Here is a 19,356-nt window from a genome sequence, read left to right as displayed (position 1 = left end):
CAAAGCTGAAAATATTACTAATTCTCTTGGATGAAAAAGTGGCCTATGGTAAAAAATCCATGTTTTTTTTTTTTTTTTTTTTTAAGAGAGAGAGAATTTTTTAAATATTTTTATTTTTCAGTTCTTGGCTGACACAACATCTTTGTATGTGGTGCTGAGGATCGAACCCGGGCCGCACGCATGCCAGGTGAGCGCGCTACCACTTGAGCCACATCCCCAGCCCCCATGTTTTTATTTTAAAATTTTTAGTTGTAGATGGACATATTACCTTTATTTATTTATTTTTATGTAGTGCTGAGGATCGAACCCAGTGCTTCACACATGCCAAGCAAGTGCTCTGCCACTGAGTTACAGTCCCAGCCAAAGATTCCATGTTTTGACAATCACTTTATTTTTTAATTTTAGGGATTGAACCCAAGGCCTTGACCATTCTCCACATAATCTATGAGCCACCCCTCCACACAACCCCAAAAGTAAACTTTTATATTTTTTGGTGGTACTAGGGATTAAATCCAGGGCACTCTATCACTGAGTTACATCCCCAGCGCACACCCCATGCTTTTTAAAATTTGTTTTTCTTTGCACCAGACTTTTTATTGGTGCATATAGTTGTACATGATGGTGGGATTTATTGTTACATATTAGTACATGCACACAAGATAACAATATAATCTGACCAATATTCCCACCCCAGCACTTCTCCCTCTTCCCTGGTCCCCCTCCTTTTCCCCTACTCTACTGATCTCCCTTTGCTTTTCACGTGATTACCCTAGCACCTATCTTTTCCTTTTCCCTCTCTTATTTCCACAAATGAGAGAAAACATAGGACTTTTGAGCTTCTGAGTTTGACTTATTTCACTTAACACGACAGTCTCAAGTTCCATCCATTTTCCTAAAAATGACATAATTTCATTTTTCTTTATGGCTGAATAAACTATTCTGTGTACATATGTCATTTTTTCCTTTGTTCATTCATCTGTTGATGGACCTCTAGACTGATTCCATAGTTTGGCTAATGTTAATTGTGCTGCTACAAACATGGGTAAGGATCCATTGCTACAGTATCCTGACTTTAATTCTTTAGGATAAATACTGAGGAGTGGAGGGCTGGGGTTGTGGCTCAGCAGTAGAGCACTCACTTAGCACGTGCAGGCACTGGGTTCGATCCTCAGCACCACATATAAGTAAATAAATAAAGGTCAATCAACAACTAAAAAAAATTAATAAATAAAAATAAAAAATACTGAAGAGTGGAATATCTGGGTCATATGCTGGTTCCACACCTAGTGTTTTCAGGAACATTGATACTGATTCCCATAGTGGTTGTACTAATTCACAATCCCTCCAACAGTGTAAAAGTGTTCCTTTTTCTCTACATCCTCTCCAGCATTTATTATTGTTCATATATATATATAATTTTTTTTTGTACTGGGAATTGAACCCAGAATCACTCAACCACTGAGCCACATCCCCAGCCCCTTTTTTGTATTTTATTTAGAAACAGTTGCTTAGGGCCTCTCTAAGTTGCTGAGGCTGGCTTTGAACTCATGATCCTCTTGCCTCAGCCTCCCTAATCACTGGGATTACAAGCATGTGCCACCGGGCCCAACCCAAATGGTTATTTTAAATATTCTTCCATTACTAAAAATCCCTCCAGAAAGAAGACAGTTACTTTTGCAAGCTGAAACTCTTAAAGAAAAAAGATATCTCTGAAAAACAATATAAGTTGCCTACTTAAAAAAAAAAAATCGTTTGAAAGAAAGAAAGAAAATGCTGTTCAGGATGTGAGGACGATATCTGGCTATAAAATTTGGTACCCATTCATCACCAGGGTTGATTCAGCTGACTTGGATGGCTAGAAGGGTATCCCTTCCTCCCTCACCGCTCCCTATGCATCCCTCCCAGAGCTGCATGCTCGGTCCAAGAGGGAGATCTTCCCTGATAGAGGAGGACTTTTCTTCAGTCAAGGGTATATGAGTAGCTTGTTCCCCTGCTAGAACCTCCAAACAAGCTCTCAAGAAAAGGCTGTCTGGGCTGGGGAGATAGTTCAGTGGTAAAGCACTTGCCTAGCATGCATAAGGTCCTAGGTTCAATACCCATCACCACACAAAAAATAAACAACAAGGGGCTGAGGCTGTGGCTCAACGATAGAGCACTCGCTTAGCATGTGCAAGGTGCTGGGTTCAATCCTCAGCGCTGGGTTTGATCCTCAGCACCACATAAAAATAAAGTTAAGGTTAAAAAAAAAGATTTCTAAATAATAATAATAATAATAAAATGATTTTTTAAAAAAGAAAGGGCTGTTTGGCTGTTTATATGATAATGGCAACATAACTAAAATTTTTGTTTAGCTACAAATAACTCTGTAGTTCATTTTAATCTCAATCAGATACCAAATGAATTACATGACTTTTTAAAATTATTCACTCCTTAAGTGCCATAGTACTTTCCTCATTCGTTGCCTCATACCAGGCATCTTAGACCAAGCTAGGCAGGAATTTAAATTGGTTATTAACTTAAGTGTATGACTAACCAGCTTCCCCAAAATGCTGAGTAATACATCTTACTGTACATTCTGCTTAAGTTTTAGCATCTAGAATATTTGCTTATGCCCACACTTTTTATTTAGATATGATGACCAGATCCATAGCCATTAGTCACACGTAGCTTTTTAAAAGTTAAATTAAAACTAGAAATGAAGTTCCTCAGTAGCATTAGCCATATTTCAAGAACTCAAAGGTCTAGATTGCAAATTTCTATCTTTTCAAAAGTTTTATTTTTAACCAGAACTGGTTCCTAGTATTTAGCTTATCCATTACATATATTCAAGAAAATGAACCAGCTGTCCAACATCCTAAAATTCAATTTTGAATTATTAGCAAATCTTTTCAAAATAATTACACTATTTCTACAAAAATATTGGACTCAACATGATACAAATGACCATGTGATTACTCCAAGGTTCTCATAAATAAGCCTTTAAAACAGTAAAATTAACAATCATTTTGAAATTATAAACTTCAGAGCTTTAAAAATACTTTCACGAGGCTGGGATTGTGGTAAAGCACATGTGAGGCACTAAAGTCAATCATCAACACCACATGAAAACAAATAAATAAAATAAAGGTTAAATTCACAAAACAAAACTTTCACTATCCAAATGTCCTTCAACTGATGATAAACAAAATGTGGCATATTCAGAAAATGCAAAACTATTTAGTCATTAAACGGATATTGAGGGCATGGTGGTACCTGCCCATAATCCCAGTGACTTGGGAGGCTGAGGCAGGAGGATTATAGATTTGAGGCTAGACTCAGCAACTTAGCAAAGTCCCAAGTGGCATGGTTAAACTCTGTCTCAAAATAAAAAGTAAAAGCTGTGCATGGGGTACATGCTTGTAATCCCAATGGCTTCAGAGGCTGAGACAGGATGATAGAAGTTAAATGCCAGCCTCAGCAAAGGAGCAAGGCTCTAAACAACTAAGCAAGACCCTGTCTCAAAATAAAAAATAAAAAGGGCTGGGGAAGTAGCTCAGTAGTAAATTGCCCCTGAGTTCAATCCCCAGTATTAAAAAAAAAAAAAGAAAGAAAGAAAAATAGGCTGGGGATGTGGCTCAGTGGTAAAGCACCTTTGGGTTCAAGCACTAATATCAATAAAATAAAATAAAATAATAAAAGGATTATATATGCTAAAACATGGATGAATCTATGTGTTTTTTTTTAATATGTCAGGCAAGCATTCCACCACTAAGCTATATCCCCAGTTCAACATAGGTGAGTATTGAGAACATTATGCTAAGTGAAAGAAGCCACACAAAAGAGGTCATATATTATATGATTCTATTTATATGAAACATCCAAAAGAGACAAAATCAAAGAGACAAAGCAGATGAGTGGTTGCTAGGGTCTATGGGGAGGGCAGAATGGTTTTTGTTTTTAAATTTGGAACTATATTTTATGGAATTACTTTCCCTGTATATGACATCAGGTTTGCAACAGAAGAAATTTCCATGAGATCTTAGAGAAGAAAATAAAGGCATAGACATTTTTAATAGTCTGAAGGGTCATTGTGGAGCAGAGATTTCTTTTGGGGAGTGACTAGAAATGTCCTAAAATTAGACAGTGGTGATTTTTCCATGACTTCCTGAATTTGCCCAAAACATCGAATTACTTACTTTAAAAGGGTGAGTGATATGTGAATTACACCTTATTAAAGCAGTTATAAAATTTTTGGCTAATAACTAAAGAAATACATTTATTTTTTTGAGGGTGGGTACTGGGGATTGAACTCAGGGGCACTCATCCACTGAGCCACATCTCCACCCCTATTTTGTATTTTATTTAGAGACAGGATCTCCTTGAGTGGCTTAGCACCATACTTTTGCTGAACTCACAATACTTCTGCCTTAGCCTCCCAAACTGCTGGGATTATAGGCATACACCACCAAGCCTGGCTAGAAATACATTTTTTTTTTTTAGTTGTAGATGGACACAATATCTTGATTTTATTTATTTATTTTTCTGTGGTGCTGAGGATTGAACCTAGTGCATCACACATGCTAGACAAGTACTCTACCACTAAGCTACAATCCCAGCCCTAGAAATACATTTTTAAAAGGACTTTCCTAGTCAGGCTTGGTGGCATAGGCCTGTAATCCCAGTGGCCAGGGAGGCCAAGACAGGAGAATTGCAAGTTCAAAGACAGCCTCAGCAATTTAACAAGGCCCCAAGCAACTCAGCAAGACCCTGTCCTCATTTCATTTTGGAAAAGAGTTAAAAGACTGGTAATACCAAAGGGTGAGAAAGATGTGGGAAAACAAGAATTTCCATTCATTGCTAAAAGAGAGCATATTTTGGAACATGCTTTCTGAGAGTAATTTAATAGTATGAAAGAAAATGCTCAAGCAAAATGCTTAAAAACAGAATCCTTTGCCAGGTGTGGTGGCACACACCTGAAATCTCAGCTACTAGGGAGGCTGAGAAGAAGGTTGCAAGTTTGAGGCCAGCCTCATCAGCTCTGCAAAACCCTAAGCAACATAGTTAGATTCTGTTTAAAAAAAATAAAAATAAATAAAAAAAACAGGCTACGGGTATAGCTCAGTGGTAAAGTACACCTGGGTTCAATTCCTAGTCCTATAGGGAGGGGAAAAAAAAGATTCCTTTGGTTTAATACTTTCACATTAAGAAATTTATTCTAGTTGGGCATGGGGCACACACCTATAAATCCAGCAAATCAGGAGGCTGAGGGAGGAGGATTCCAAGTTCTAGATCAACCTCAGCAACTGAGCAAGACCCTGTCTCAAAATTAAAATTTAAAGAAGGGGTAGAGATAGAGCATCCTGGGTTTGATTCCTAGTACCCCTGCCCAAAATAAGAAAAATTGATTTGAAGCCAGATGCAGTAGCATGTGCCTGTACTCCCAGCCACTAGGGAGGCTGAGTCAGGAAGATTCCAAGTTTGAGACCACACTTAAAAAGAATCTGTCTCAAAATAAAATATAAAAAGGGCTGGGGACATAGCCCAATAACAGAAAGTTTGCATATCATGTATGAAGCCTGGGTTCCATTTGCAGGACCACAGAAAGAAAAAGAAAAAAAAAAAGATATAGCTATTAATGTTAAAACAAAAACCTAGTTAAGTGCAGTGAAACACCCATGTAATCCCAGCTACTCAGCAGGCTGAGGCAGGAGGATCTCAAGTTCAAGTCCAATCTGGGTAACACAGTGAAATCTAGTCTGAGGAAAATAAATAAATAAACTTAAAAAAACTATGCAACCCGTTAGTCTTGAGTGCCCTCTACTGGGGATTCTTCACTGATTCAGGTATTAACAAGGCTAAATTAATGGCAAAAATTAATTCAAACATAGAAGCTATCCTTCTCAGAATATGGCAAAAAATCTGAAACTCAAAGAAAATATGTATGTTTTAAATTTTATAGAGATAATTCTTTATTAACTTATAATGTATTGCAAAGATGTGTTTAAAGACTCTAATCAGGGTAAAAACAAAAAAAAATTAAGTAAAACAGTTTGATCTTCCATCTTCCTCCTAATAAAAGTATGTTTGTCAGTGGTAAGATTGGGTAGCAGAGTGGAAAGTAATGGTAAACAGGTGGTTTAAAGTTTAAAAAAATAAAAAAGCCACATGAGGTGTGTGCCTGTAATTCCAGCTAGGAATTACAGGAGACTGAGGCAGGATTGTAAACTCAAAGCTGGTCTGGTATTTTGTGTGATATCAAAAAAAAAAAAAAAGCTTACTTTTTTATCTCTTTATTTCTGAGCTTATATTTACCTCTCTTTTCACATTCAAATCTCAAAGAGTTGGCTCTACCTTAATACACTAGGTTGTTTACATTATAATTTTTTCCAATCCATGAGTCTATCATTTTTTTACTATGAAATGATGAAATACTTACTAAATAAAAATGAGGACGTTATAAACATAAAATATATATTTAGATAAAGACAAAATACAATTACCAAAGGTGGCATTTATTTATCAAAGTTTGTTTTTTAAAAATTACATTGATTATGCTTGTTATTTTGCTGGAAAACAGATACAAAACACTTATGACTAGTACTAATTCTTTTTATAAATCAAACCAAAATAAAACAACCTTCAAAACTGTGTCCACTGGGTGTGGTGGTGTAATCCACCTGTAATAACCCAGCACCTCAGGAAGCTGAAGGAGGACGATCAAAAGTTTGAGGCCAGCCCTGAGCAATTTAGTGAGACCCTATCTCAAGATAAAAAATTTTTAAAAGGCTGGAAAATGTGGTTCACTGGTAAAATACCTCTGGGTTCAATCCTCAGTACCAAAACAAAACCAAAAAAACCCTGCATGTACGTATTTTTTCCTTTTTAGAGTAAGGCAAAATCTACCTTGGTATTTGTAGACATTAATATTGTATACAGTCTTGACTTTATTAAAGAAACTCTCTTGACCAGTAATACTTACAGCTAATCTGTGATTATTTGCAAGGCTGATCATTTGCTGGGCAAGGCCATTTAGTAATCGAGTTCGAAGGGAGAGGTCATCAATGTCATGGCGAAAAGGAAAAGCAATGCCGTCTACTATCACTAATCGAACCTAAAGAAAGAGATAATGATATTAAAAATAATAAAAAATGGCATCCAAAAAGCATAATTCATTACAAAAAATACTTTAAAATCAAGGGCTTTTTTTCTAACTCCTCAAAGAAAGGCTTTCATTTGGAAATTTATAAATCTATTTATACAATGTTTTCTGAAGTAATTACCAAAAATTAAAAGGCACCCTTATTTTGACAATTTAACTCAAAAAAAAAGAAATAATAACAATTTTCATATAACTTGCCAGTATACACAGCTTTTTATAGAGGTATTTTAAACTGATAAAGCACATTTTTTTTTAGTTGTAGGTGGACACAATATCTTTATTTTATTTATTTTTATGTGGTGCTAAGGATTGAACCCAGTACCTCACACATGCAGGGCAAGTGCTCTACTACTGAGCTACAAACCCAGGCCATATTTAAATTCTTGGTAAAGAACTGGAGGTACAGCTCAGTAGTAGAACACTTGCCTACTATGCATGAAGCCTGGGTTCAATGCCCAGCATCATGGGGAAAAAAAAAAAAAAAAAAAAGCTAAACAAATTTCTCCATTAAATATACCAATTTTATGCACATATGTACATATCTTGGTGTTTGGAGTCAAACCCAGGACCTTGTGCACTCTAAACACACATTCTACCACTGAGGACACCCCCCACACACACCGCCCAATTAAACATAACAATTTTATTTTCAAGGTTCCTGTTATATTATAAACAAAACAAACGAAAAACCCTCTTCAGCAGATGCAGGCATGGTGACCCATACCTATAGTCCTTTACAGGGGAAATACAATAAAAGACAGGCTAATGAATGTTGTCTCTTCTTCCACCTCCATGATCAATGCCATCAAGTCAATAGCTTGAAATCATCTATAATGGCAATATTTTCTCCATGGAAATCAGCTAACAAATTAGCCACAGATCTGAGCTTATTTTATTATCTATAAAAAGTCCACTTAATAATGTGAGGTAGAAAATGTCCAAATCAGAATTTTAAAATGTGTTGTATCTGTAGCCATTACATTGTGAATTTCACCAAAAATCTAGGAAATATTCAGCCAAATAAACAGTGGCATGCATCTGTAATCCCAGGGGCTTAAGTGACTGAGGCAGGAGGATCACAAGTCTGAGGTCAGCCTAAGCAATTTAGCAAGGTCCTAAAGCAACTTAGTGAGACCCTATCTCAAAATAAAAAATAAAGGGCTGGGGATGTGGCTCAGCGTCCCTGGATTCAATCTCCAGTACCAAAAATAAATAATTTTTTAAAATAAAAATAAAAAAGGGTGTGCTGGGGCTGTGGCTCAGCAGTAGTGTACTTGCCTGGCATGTGTAAGGCACTGGGTTCAATTCTCAGCACTGCATATAAACAAATAAAATAAAGGTCTATCAACAACTGAAAAAATAAATAAATAAATAAAAATTAAAAAGAGCTGGTGATATAGTACCCCTGGGTTTAGTGTCTACTATCCAGAAAGGAGAAAAAAGTCAATTCAGCAAAACAAAATGAAACTTAGCCAATTTTATTGTTTTATTTTTACGTATAGTTATTTAACTTAAGCAAAAATGTAACCAACATTCATTTTTTAAAATTTTATTTTATTCATTTTCGTGTTGATGGAACTTTATTTTTTATTTATATGTGGTGCTGAGAATCAATCCCAGTGCCTCATACATTCAAGGAAAGCGCTCTACCAGTGAGCTACAACCTCAGCCCCCAGCATTCATTTTTACAACAGTATTTGTTCATTAATGACATAGTCAACTTCTTGTATCACTTGACTATTCAACAGACTATTAAACATAGTCAAGTGGCTATGGGTAGCTTGATTTTCCAAATCATGGCATAGTTTGGATATGAATACAAGTTTAGAAAAATTAAAATCAACAAAACCCCCATACATTGTTAGTGGGAACATAAAGTGATTCATCCATTGTTTAAAAAAAAATTTTTTTGGTGGGTCCCAAAAAAGTTGAAACACAAGATTACCATATGATTCAGCAATTCTACTCCTAGACATACCCAAAGAAATCTGAAAAATGGTACTATAACAAATATTTATAAATACATGCTCATAGCAGCACTGCCAAAAGAAAATAAATAATCCAAATATCTATCAACTAATTAAAGGATAAATATATTATACTATATACATACAATGGAATATTATTAAACAGGAATAAAATTCTGACACATGCTACAATGCAGATGGACTCTAAAAACATGCTATGTGGAAAAGCCAGACATACAGGTCATATATTTATTATATGAAATATCCAGAATAGGTAAATCTACAGAAACAGAACACTAACTGATAGTTGTAGGGGCTTAGGAGAGAAGAATAGGGAACAATTAAGAAATGGGAAGGGCCTTTCCTTTTGAAGTGGTGAAATGTAAATGAATAAATAAAAATAAATATTTACCAGCAGACCAATGAAGAGTAAGAGGAATTTATCAAAAAGTCATGCATAGTGGTACATGCCTATAATCCCAGCTACTGTCTAGGGTGAAGCAGAAGAATCTAAAATTCAAGTCTAGTTTAAGCAATTAAATGAGACCTTTAAAAAGGGCTGGGAGTGTAGCTCACTGGTAGAATACTTGCCTAGCATGCAAAAGGCTCTTGGTTCAACCTCTAGTACCCCTAGTCTTCTATATTTATTCAGTGATTCTCAAAGCCAGGTGATTGGATAATATAATTGAACTGACAAAAAAATAAAAATAAAAATCAACCAAGAGTTCTGTAACTGGTAAAAGTATAAGAATATAAAAATGAAAGCATATGTGGTGGCACCTGCCTAATGCCAGTGACTTGGGAGACTGAGGAAGGAGAACTGCAAGTTTGAGGCTAGCCTGACAATTTAGTTAGAACCTGTCTCAAAATAAAAAATAAAAAGGGTTGGGTAAGTAGCTGAGCAATAGAGTGCCCCATGTCTCAATCCCTAGTACCTTCAAAAACAAACAATTAAAAAAAAAAATAGGTGATTTCAAAGTTGACTCTTATAATTTGTAGTTCTATATATTCTATAAACTATTATCAACAGTGAATAACGAATTATTGTTCCCAAGGAAAATAAAGGGTTACATTCCAATGAACTTCTGGTTACATTTTTCATCAATTGATTAATGTATACACTCCACCCTTTTTTTTCCCCCCCATACTGAGGACTGAACCCAGGCATATTCTATCCTACTCTGAGCTATATCCCCAGCCCTTTTTGCTTTTTACTTTGAGACAGGGTCTTGCTAAATTGTCCAGGCTGCCTCCAAATTGTGTTCCTCCACTTCTATCTCAGCTTTTCAAGTAGCTGGGATTATACACACCACCATACCAGGCTACATAACCTTATTTATGTGTATTCCTGTTTAAAACATTTATCATATGTTGGTTTATTAATATTGACTTACAACCAACAGCATAATAATTTACCCAGGAATAAAACTTATCTAGCCAGGTGCAGTGGTACACAGCTATAATCCCAGCAGCTCAGGAGGCTAAGACAGGAGAATCTCGAGTTCAGAGCCAGCCTCAGCAATGGTGTGGTGCTAAGCAACTCAATGAGATCCTGTCTCTACATAACATACAAAATAGGGCTGAGGATGTGGCTCAGTAATCGAGTGCCTCCGAGTTCAATCCCCTGTACCAAAAAACCCCCCAACAACTTATCTAACACATGTATTTTCTCCATTAGGCATAATACAACCTTCCTGTGCTTAGAAACACTATCCAGCAGTTAAGCATTACACCTGAGGGACATTTTAAACATTTAAATCACCAACAAAAAGAAAAAAATGCAGCATTAAAAAGAACACACAATGGGCTGGGGTTGTGGCTCAGAGGTAGAGCACTCATCTAGCCCTGGGTTCAATCTTCAGCACCACATAAAAATAAATAAATAAAATTGGGCTGGGGTCGTGGCTCAGTGGTAGAGTGCTCGCCTAGCATGCACGAGGCACTGGGTTCAATCCTCAGCACCACATAAATGTAAAATAAAGATATTGTGTCCACCTAAAACTAAAAAATAAATTTTTAAAAATAAATTATATATATATATATATATATATATATATATATATATATATAAAGGTATTGTGGCCAACTACAACTAAAAAATTAAAACAAACAGAACACACAAAAAAGATACTCATGTTTACAGTATGAGAGCTAAAACAAGAAGGTGAAGCATCTTCTTCAACCTCAGCTAGGAATGTGTTAGAAGGAAAATCAGTTTTTCGCATGATATAAATGTCTGCAACTATGAAATGAATTGTTCCCCCCAATATTCACAGGTTGAAACTCTACCCCCCAAAGTGTCTGTATTTAGAGAAAGGGCCTCAAAAGAAATAATTAAGGTTAAATGAGATCATAAGATATATACTGATTTGACAAGATTAGTGACTTTAAGAAGAGACACTAGATACTGGGTTCAGTGATGCATGCCTGTAATCTGTGGTGAAGCTGAAGCAGGAGGGAATCTCATTTGAAGCCAGCTTCAGAAATTTAGAGAGATTTTATCTCAAAATTAGAATAAAAAAACTGGGAGATAGCTCAGTGGTAGAACACCCCTGGGTTCAATCCCAAGTAACCCCCTCCCCCCCAACACATACACAGAAAGCTCACCAGAAAGCTCACTCCCTTCTCCCAACTGAGGACACAGCAAAAAGGTGCATCTACAAGCCAAGAAACTAAATCAGCCATAACCTTGATCTTGAACTTCTAGTCTTCAGAACTGTGAGAAATTTCTGTTTTTAAATCATTCAAATCTATGATATTTTTATTATGACAACCAGAGCTGACTAAAACACATTATAGTATCAGGAACTGAGGTACTACTGTCACAAATACCTGAAAATGTAGAAGTGGCTTTGGAACAGAGTAATGAGTACAAACTGGAAGAGTTTTGAGATGCTTGCCAGATATGTGGACATTTTATATACACACACACACACACACAAATAATATGGATAATACTGAGCAGGACACAGTGGCTTACACCCGTAATACCAGCAACTTGGGAGACTGAGGCAGCAGGATCGCAAGTTCAAAGCCAGCCTCGGCAACATAGTGAGGCCCTGTTTCAAAATAAAAAAATAAAAAGGACTGGGGATGTGGCTCAATGGTAAAATGTCCCTAGGTTTAATCCCCAGTACCTAAAGAAGAAAACAAAAAGGGGCCAGGGTGATTCTGGTGAGGTCATAGAAATGAGGAACATGTAATTCGAAATTGGAGGAAAGGTGATCCTTTGTTATAAAGTGGCAAAGAACTTAGTTGCTGTAGTCTAGTGTTTTGTGGAAGATAAAAAGTGAGAGAGAAGAAAACTGGCTATTTAGCTGAGATTTCTAAAAGTGTTAAAGGAAGTGGCTTGGTTCCTCTTTGAAGCCTACAGCAACAGAGGATGAATTGAAAGAGGAATTGGTAAGCAAAGAAGAACCAGTACTAGCCAGGCAGCGATTCTGGAGGCTGAGGCAGGAGGACCACAGTTTGAGGACATCCTTAGCAACTTAGCAAGATCCCGTCTCAAAATTAAAAAAAAAAAAAAAAGGACTGGGGTGTAGTATAGATCAGTGATAAAGTGCCCCTGGGTTCAATCCTCAGTACTGGAATGCAAATATCTACCTGATGCCTGTCCTACCACTTATTTTAGAAGCACATAACTCTTCTGTTTTCACAGGCTCACAGCTAGAGAGGAATTCTACCTCAGGGTGAACTCTAACTTGAGTCTACCAACACATTTAGATGAGACTTTAAATTAGACTTTAGAATTTATACTGGAACCAGATAAATCTTTTGAGGTAATTGTGATCTAATAGATGTGTTTTGCATGTAAGAAGAATTTGAATTTGGGGAGGGCCAGGGACAGAGGCTAAGGCCTGAACTATGTCCCCCTAAAATTCATGTTGAACCCTTAACATATAACATAACTGTATTTGAAAAATAGACTTCTACGTAAGTAAGTAAGGTTAAATGTTAAATGAGGGTCATAAAGTTGGGGCCTTGATCCTTCAGGATTAGTGTCCTTGTAAGTAGAGACAACAACACATGCACTCTCACTCACTCTCATGCTGTCTCTCTTTCCCCTTCCCTCTCACTCACAGTCAGTCTCTCTCTCTCTCTCTCTCCCTCCCTCCCTCCCTCCCTCTTTCTCCCCCCACCACATGAGGTGACTGTGAGCCAGGAAGAATGATTTTGCCAGCAAGCAAATCATCCTGAACCTTTATGTTGGATTTCTAGCCTCCACAACTGTAAGAAAATAAAAATTTGTTGTTAAGCCATCCAATCTATAGCATTTTTATTATGGGAGCTTAAACTAACATATCTACAAATGATTATAAAGCATTGTTAGTATTGATTTGGGGGTTACAAATAAATCTTAGCAACCAAGCAAATTTACATTTATATACTTTGTCAGTATGGGGTACATACACGCCTATAAATCCAGCAACTTGGGAGGTTGAGGCAGAAGAATCACAAATTCAAGCCCAGCCTGGGCAACTCAGTGAAACCTTCTCAAAATAAATAAAAAAGAGTTGGAGAGTGTTTGCCTCACATGTATGAGGCACTGGGTTCAATCCTCAGCACCACATAAAGTTAGTAAATAAATAAAGACATTAGGTCCATCTACAACTTTAAAAAAATAAATAAATAAAAAGAAAAGAGTTGGGGCTATAACTCAATGGTAGAATGTCCCTGGGTTCAATCTCCAGTAGGGGGCCGGTGGGTGGAATCTGTGAATAATGAAGATTAAGTTACTTAATGCTGAAATGAAAACTTTTCCCCAAGATCAGTAATAAGACAAGAATGTTCATTTTCATCAGTTAGTCAAGATTACACTGGAAGTCTAGCTAGAGCAATAAAGCAAAATAAAAAATAAATATAAGCATCCAAATTGGAAAGTAAGAAGTAGGGCTGGGGTGTAGCTCAGTGGTAGAACACTTGTCTAACATGTATAAGGCCCTGGGTTCCATCCCAACACTGCTAACTAAACAAAACGAGCATTGTAATAATGGCAAAAGAAAAGATATGTAGATCACAAGAACCAAGAAATAAACTCAACTTTACAGTCCCTTGATATTTCAATTTTAAAATTATTTTTAAAATAAATAAATAAATAAATAAAATTATTTAAACTTCAAAACTACTGTATATATACACACACATATACATAAGTAGTTTTGAAACTGAAATTTGTATATACGTATATACAAAATAAACACAAATGTATATAAATATATTGTAGGACAGGGAAAGAAGAGAGATTCTTTTTTGGCTTTGACTTTAATTTTATGCTACCATACTTCATAGTTATTTTTCATGCTTATCAAACACATCCAAAGATATTTAGTTAATTATATTTCAGTTGTTTGACTCATACCTTTGAATGACCTGAAAGGAAATCTGGAAGAAGATAAACTTGTGCCAGTAGTTCTGTATAATCATGACAACGAAAATAGTAAATATGGGAAAGAATATTTTCAAGAGTGAAGTCCTTCAAAGCTCTTTGGTGTTCTGAAGAAAAACAAAACAGCATCTTACTAAGTTGTTTTTTTTTTTTTTTTTTTTTTTTAAAGAGAGAGAGAGAGGGGGAATTTCAATATTTATTTTTTAGTTTTCGGCAGACACAACATCTCCGTTTGTATGTGGTGCTGAGGATCGAACCCGGGCCGCACGCATGCCAGGCAAGCACGCCACCGCCTGAGCCACATCCCCAGCCCCATCTTACTAAGTTTTACTCTGTATGGATATGTTGATGATTGTAGGAAAATAATACCTTTGTGTGTGGGAGGGGACTTTACTGGGGATTGAACCCAGGAACATTCTACCACTGAATTACATCCTTAGTCCTTTATATTTTTTATTTTGAGATGCACCTGCTAAGTTGTGTAGGCTGACCTCAAAAAACTTGCAATCCTCTTGCCTCAGCCTAACAAGATGCTGGTAATATAGGAATACACCAGCACATCTGGCTGGAAAAAGTGTTTTTTCCTACTACTTTCCCAAGTTCTCTGGCTGAAATAAACTAGACTGACAAAGACAGTTTAACAATAGAAAAACAAAAATTTAATAACATATGCATCACATATATAACAAATGGGAGTCCAAAGATTAGTATCTCAAAAACTTGATTAGAATTTTGGCTCATTTTACCAAAGGAACAATAAATTCTTAGAGAAGTGAAAAGACAAAGGAAAAGGACCTTGAGTCTCTAGAGCCAGCAAATTGTAGGAAGGCAAATATATGGGAAATTAATGGAAGATAAAGACTACCTAATGAAGGGCTGGACTGGGGCTCAGTGGTAGAGCGCTTGCCTAGCATGCGTGAGGCACTGGGTTTGATCCCCAGCATCACATTAAAAAAAAAAAAAAAAAAACCTAAATAAACAAAATAAAGGTACTGTGTCTATCTACACCTAAAAATATTTTTAAAATTTAAAAAAAATAAAAAGACTAGCTAATGAAGTTTGTTACTTAGATTCCTCTGTTGGCTGATTCCTCCATGCTGACAGAGTCTAAAATTGTCTCTGGTGATTATTTTGTCTTTCCTTGGCAGAGAGGGGAGAGAAAACACCTTAGCACATTTGCGTTGTTTTTATGAAAATACGGACAAGGTAGAAAGCTTTCCTTTATATTTTTTCTCAATTGCCTTCAGCTCAAAATAAACCTTTTGCCAAAATGGCATATTTGGGGGTGACATGTTCGGCCAGTGTACAATATCTTTTAGTAGATGTTAATGGTGATTAATTAAGACACTTAGTACCTACATGAAAATGAAAATATACAGCTAATTATACTTGCTCAATGGAAGTACAAGCATCTTATGAAAAGCATCACTTTCTTAAGCTTCTCGAGAAAAATATAAGGACTGCAAATGCCTGTAATTCCACCTATTTGGGAGGCTGAGGCAGGTGTATAAAATTAAGGTCAGCCTGGGCAACTTAAGGACATCTGTCTCAAAAAATACAAGCCAAGTACAGTGGTGCATGTCTATAATCCCAGCGGCTAGGGAGGCTGAGGCAAAAGGAGCTCAAGTTCAAAGCCAGCTTCAACAACAACAAGGTGCTAAGCAATTCAATGAGACCCTATCTCTAAACAAAATACAAAATAGGGCTGGGTATGTGGCTCAGTGGTTGAGTGCCCTGAGTTCGAGTCCCAGTACCAAAAATAAATAAAAATTTAAAAATTAATAAATAAAAAAGACAAAGTGCTGGGTATGTGGCTAAGTGGTAGAGTGCCCCTAGCTTCAATCCCCAGTCCTACAAACAAACAGAAATAGTAAATAAACAAAAATAAAGGACTTCGGATATTGCTCAGTGGAAGAGCATTTTCCCAGGATGTGCAAGGCCGTAGATTCAATACCCAGTACCACACTTACAAAAATAAATAAATAAATAAATAAGATGAAGATAAAAATAAAGCAAAAGAAAATAGTCAAACTACCCACTTGCTTTTATAAAATAATTAAAAAGATAAGAATGGGGACTGGAGTTGTGGCTCAGTGATAGAGCGCTTGCCTAGCATGTTTGAGGCACTGGGTTCGATTCTCAGCACCATATATATATAAAGTCCATTGACAACTTAAAAAATATTTTAAAAAAAGAGATAAGAATGGGATCCTAATTAGAATAAGTTATAATCCATGTATGTATAATGTCAAAATGTAATCTACTGTCATATATATGTAAAAAGAACAATTAAAAAAAAAGTAACTGAAAGGACAAGAACTTGAATATAAACTATCTTTTTAAAAAATCCTTTTTAATCTAATAAATACTCCCTAAAAGCCTCCCAAATTCTTAAATGATACAATTAATGCAGTTATAAAGTAAATTATATACTATTCAAAGCCCCCAAAGGTCAATCAGCTTAACATTCTGAACACTTCTAGATGTAGATTTCAAAGCATTTGGTTATTGGAAAACCAGTGTGGAAGTCAACATATACTGAACGCACCTAATAACATTCACTCATAATATGATGTCCACATTAGTTTACATCTGGCCAGTTGGAATATGATGTTTTGAAGTCATATACTGAAATACATGCATTGGTTTGCCCCAGAGTTACTACAATGAGGTCCATAGAAGGGAAGAAAAAGCCAGTTCCAGCTATAGTGTTTGTAACAGATGAAAGAGCATTTGAGATTAATACACTGTTAAACCATTAAGCTTCACATTCAGAATGGTCTCTTGCTGATTTCTGAGATGGGCGCAAATGCAAACAACCTTTGTTACACGAAAAGAAAGAGGGTCATTTGTTAACTTACCTTCTTCCATGTGTGTTCCTGCTATAAGATGAAGATGCTGAATGCAGGCAGTAGCTAGGTCTACCACTCTGTCAACCATAAAGCTTCCCTCTGTATCAATAAAAACTGCTTCACCTGCCACTCCTCCAAAACATTCTGGTATCTGCACATCGACTGCCAACTGCATACTGTCAAGAAATAAGTTATCATGATCATTTACTGCAGTGTTTTTCGAACTCCAGATAATGACCAGTTAGGTACCACTAAAGTTTTATAAATGCAAATACACTCCCCAAGCAAAAGAGATGGCTGACTCTCTGTGGACCAGATGATTGTGAATCAACTGATGCTAGGATTAGGGGAAGACTGTGCCTATAAAACCAAGATTAAGAAATTTTCAGTGCTTTCTAGGCTTCTGGAAATAGAAACCTATCTTATGCAAAAATCCATTTTCAAACATTTCACTTTCCAATATATTCTCAGGAGTGAATTAATAACAGAAGACTGCCTAGTGACCACATCATATTGCAAAGGAAACATTTTTGATACTAAAATAATTGTTTCAATCTATCAAGATATGGTACTGAAGTAATATAAATGGTAAACTGGGTTTTGTTCTATGCACACACACATATACAAAATTAAGAGCACACCTTTTATAGTTTCTTGACTGTAAACACAGCACACCACACTCTACTGCTTACATAAAATGTTATTAAGCCTGCCCTTAAAGGGGAACATCTTACTTTACCATAATTGTGTTTTTCCAACACCTGGTGCACCACAAATTTCCGTTGTTTTCATTAAGGGTACTCCACCGCCAAGAATATTATCTAGTGCAGAACAGAAGGTAATAATGAAGCCCTGGGTTTGCTCCTGCTCGAGAAGTTCCAGTGCTGTACACTTCCTGCCTGACTCTGGCGCACCACCATATTTTGGTTTATTTGTGAGACACTCTCTTCTTATAATCTGCAGAGTTTCTAAAGCCTCCTCTTTAGATATTCCAACTTCTGAAAGTAAAATAACAAATAGACCACTGATTTTAGAGATTTAAAAAACAAACACAATTATGGGTTGTCTTCATCAATTTTTTTAGATAACATGAGTGATAGTAAAGTCAGGTGCAGTGGCACACGCCTGTAATCCCAGCCACATGGGAGGCTGAAACGAGGGGCACCAAGTTCAAGGCCAGCCTCGGCAACTTAATGAGGCTGTCTCAAAAGGGCTGACCGAGGTGTGGCTCAATGGTAGAGCACCAACCAGAGTTCAATCCCCAGTGTGTGTGTGTGTGTGGGGGGGGGGGGGGTTGTTCACAAACACGGTTTTCCCAGCCATCCAGTGAACAACTGTTCTTTGTTTTGGTTTATTGTGCGTGTGTGCGTGTGAGCGTGTGTATGTGTGTGTTGCTGTCCCACGATTACTGAGCTACATCCTGGGCCCCTTCGGACGAATTTCAAGTGGCCTCGAGGAATTCTTTCACTTTTTAAACGAGGCCGCGGGAGGCAACACGCAGACAGAGACTGAACTGGAATAGGAGAACAGGAGAAAGGAGACTGAGATGGCGGGGGCGAGAGCGGACCACGTACCTAAGCTTGCCGTCAGCAGTCCTTACCTTTGCTGAGTTCGGAGGGTTTCACCTCCAGGAGTTCCTCAGCATTCTGGAAACCTGCAGACACCAGCTTCATCCGTACTGCAGGAGAGAGCGGGAAACTCAACAAATCCCGCTGCATTTCAAAGCGGAACGTCTACGTACACTACAGCGCAGATCCCACCCCTGAAACTAAGTCCGGGAGACCAAAACTCCGCACTCCCGCGTCGGGGCTGTGACGTCAATCGTAAAGCGGAAGGGGCGGGGTCTGCGGCCTCACTGCACGAGGCTTTAGCTTTGCGACTATGGGGAATACGTGTTTTCTTTCACACCTCCCAGGCTTCCGATGTGATTGCTTCATATACCGTTTAGGGTTTCTCCATTTAATGTACACGGTGACAATAAAAAGATGGGTGGCCTCCATCTTAGGATGGAGA

At 37.0% G+C, this 19,356-nt stretch overlaps 1 protein-coding gene across 5 annotated transcripts in view; it reads right to left on the bottom strand.

Annotated features, from left to right (window-relative positions):
- Rad51c (RAD51 paralog C) overlaps window positions 1–19,117 on the bottom strand; it is a 33,357-nt gene extending 14,240 nt beyond the window's left edge. For 3 of the 5 annotated variants that reach the window (XM_076870450.1, XM_076870451.1, XM_076870453.1), the window contains exons 1-5: window positions 18,944–19,117; window positions 18,083–18,341; window positions 17,353–17,519; window positions 14,465–14,598; window positions 6,959–7,090 (exon numbers count right to left, since the gene is read on the bottom strand). In XM_076870450.1, coding sequence (XP_076726565.1) covers window positions 6,959–7,090; window positions 14,465–14,598; window positions 17,353–17,519; window positions 18,083–18,341; window positions 18,944–19,061 — 810 coding nt within the window. In that variant the 5' untranslated portion in view covers window positions 19,062–19,117. Of the gene's footprint in view, window positions 1–6,958; window positions 7,091–14,464; window positions 14,599–17,352; window positions 17,520–18,077; window positions 18,342–18,943 lie in introns of those variants that run through there. The other 2 variants (XM_076870452.1, XM_076870454.1) reach the window with 2 other exon arrangements.
- Between the last annotated feature and the right edge of the window lie 239 nt (window positions 19,118–19,356).

Source organism: Callospermophilus lateralis, chromosome 11 (genome assembly GCF_048772815.1).
Source record: "Callospermophilus lateralis isolate mCalLat2 chromosome 11, mCalLat2.hap1, whole genome shotgun sequence".
Classification (NCBI taxonomy): Eukaryota; Metazoa; Chordata; class Mammalia; order Rodentia; family Sciuridae; genus Callospermophilus; species Callospermophilus lateralis.
Note: the sequence above shows the minus strand (reverse complement) of the source record. Positions and strands in the feature narration are given on the sequence as shown.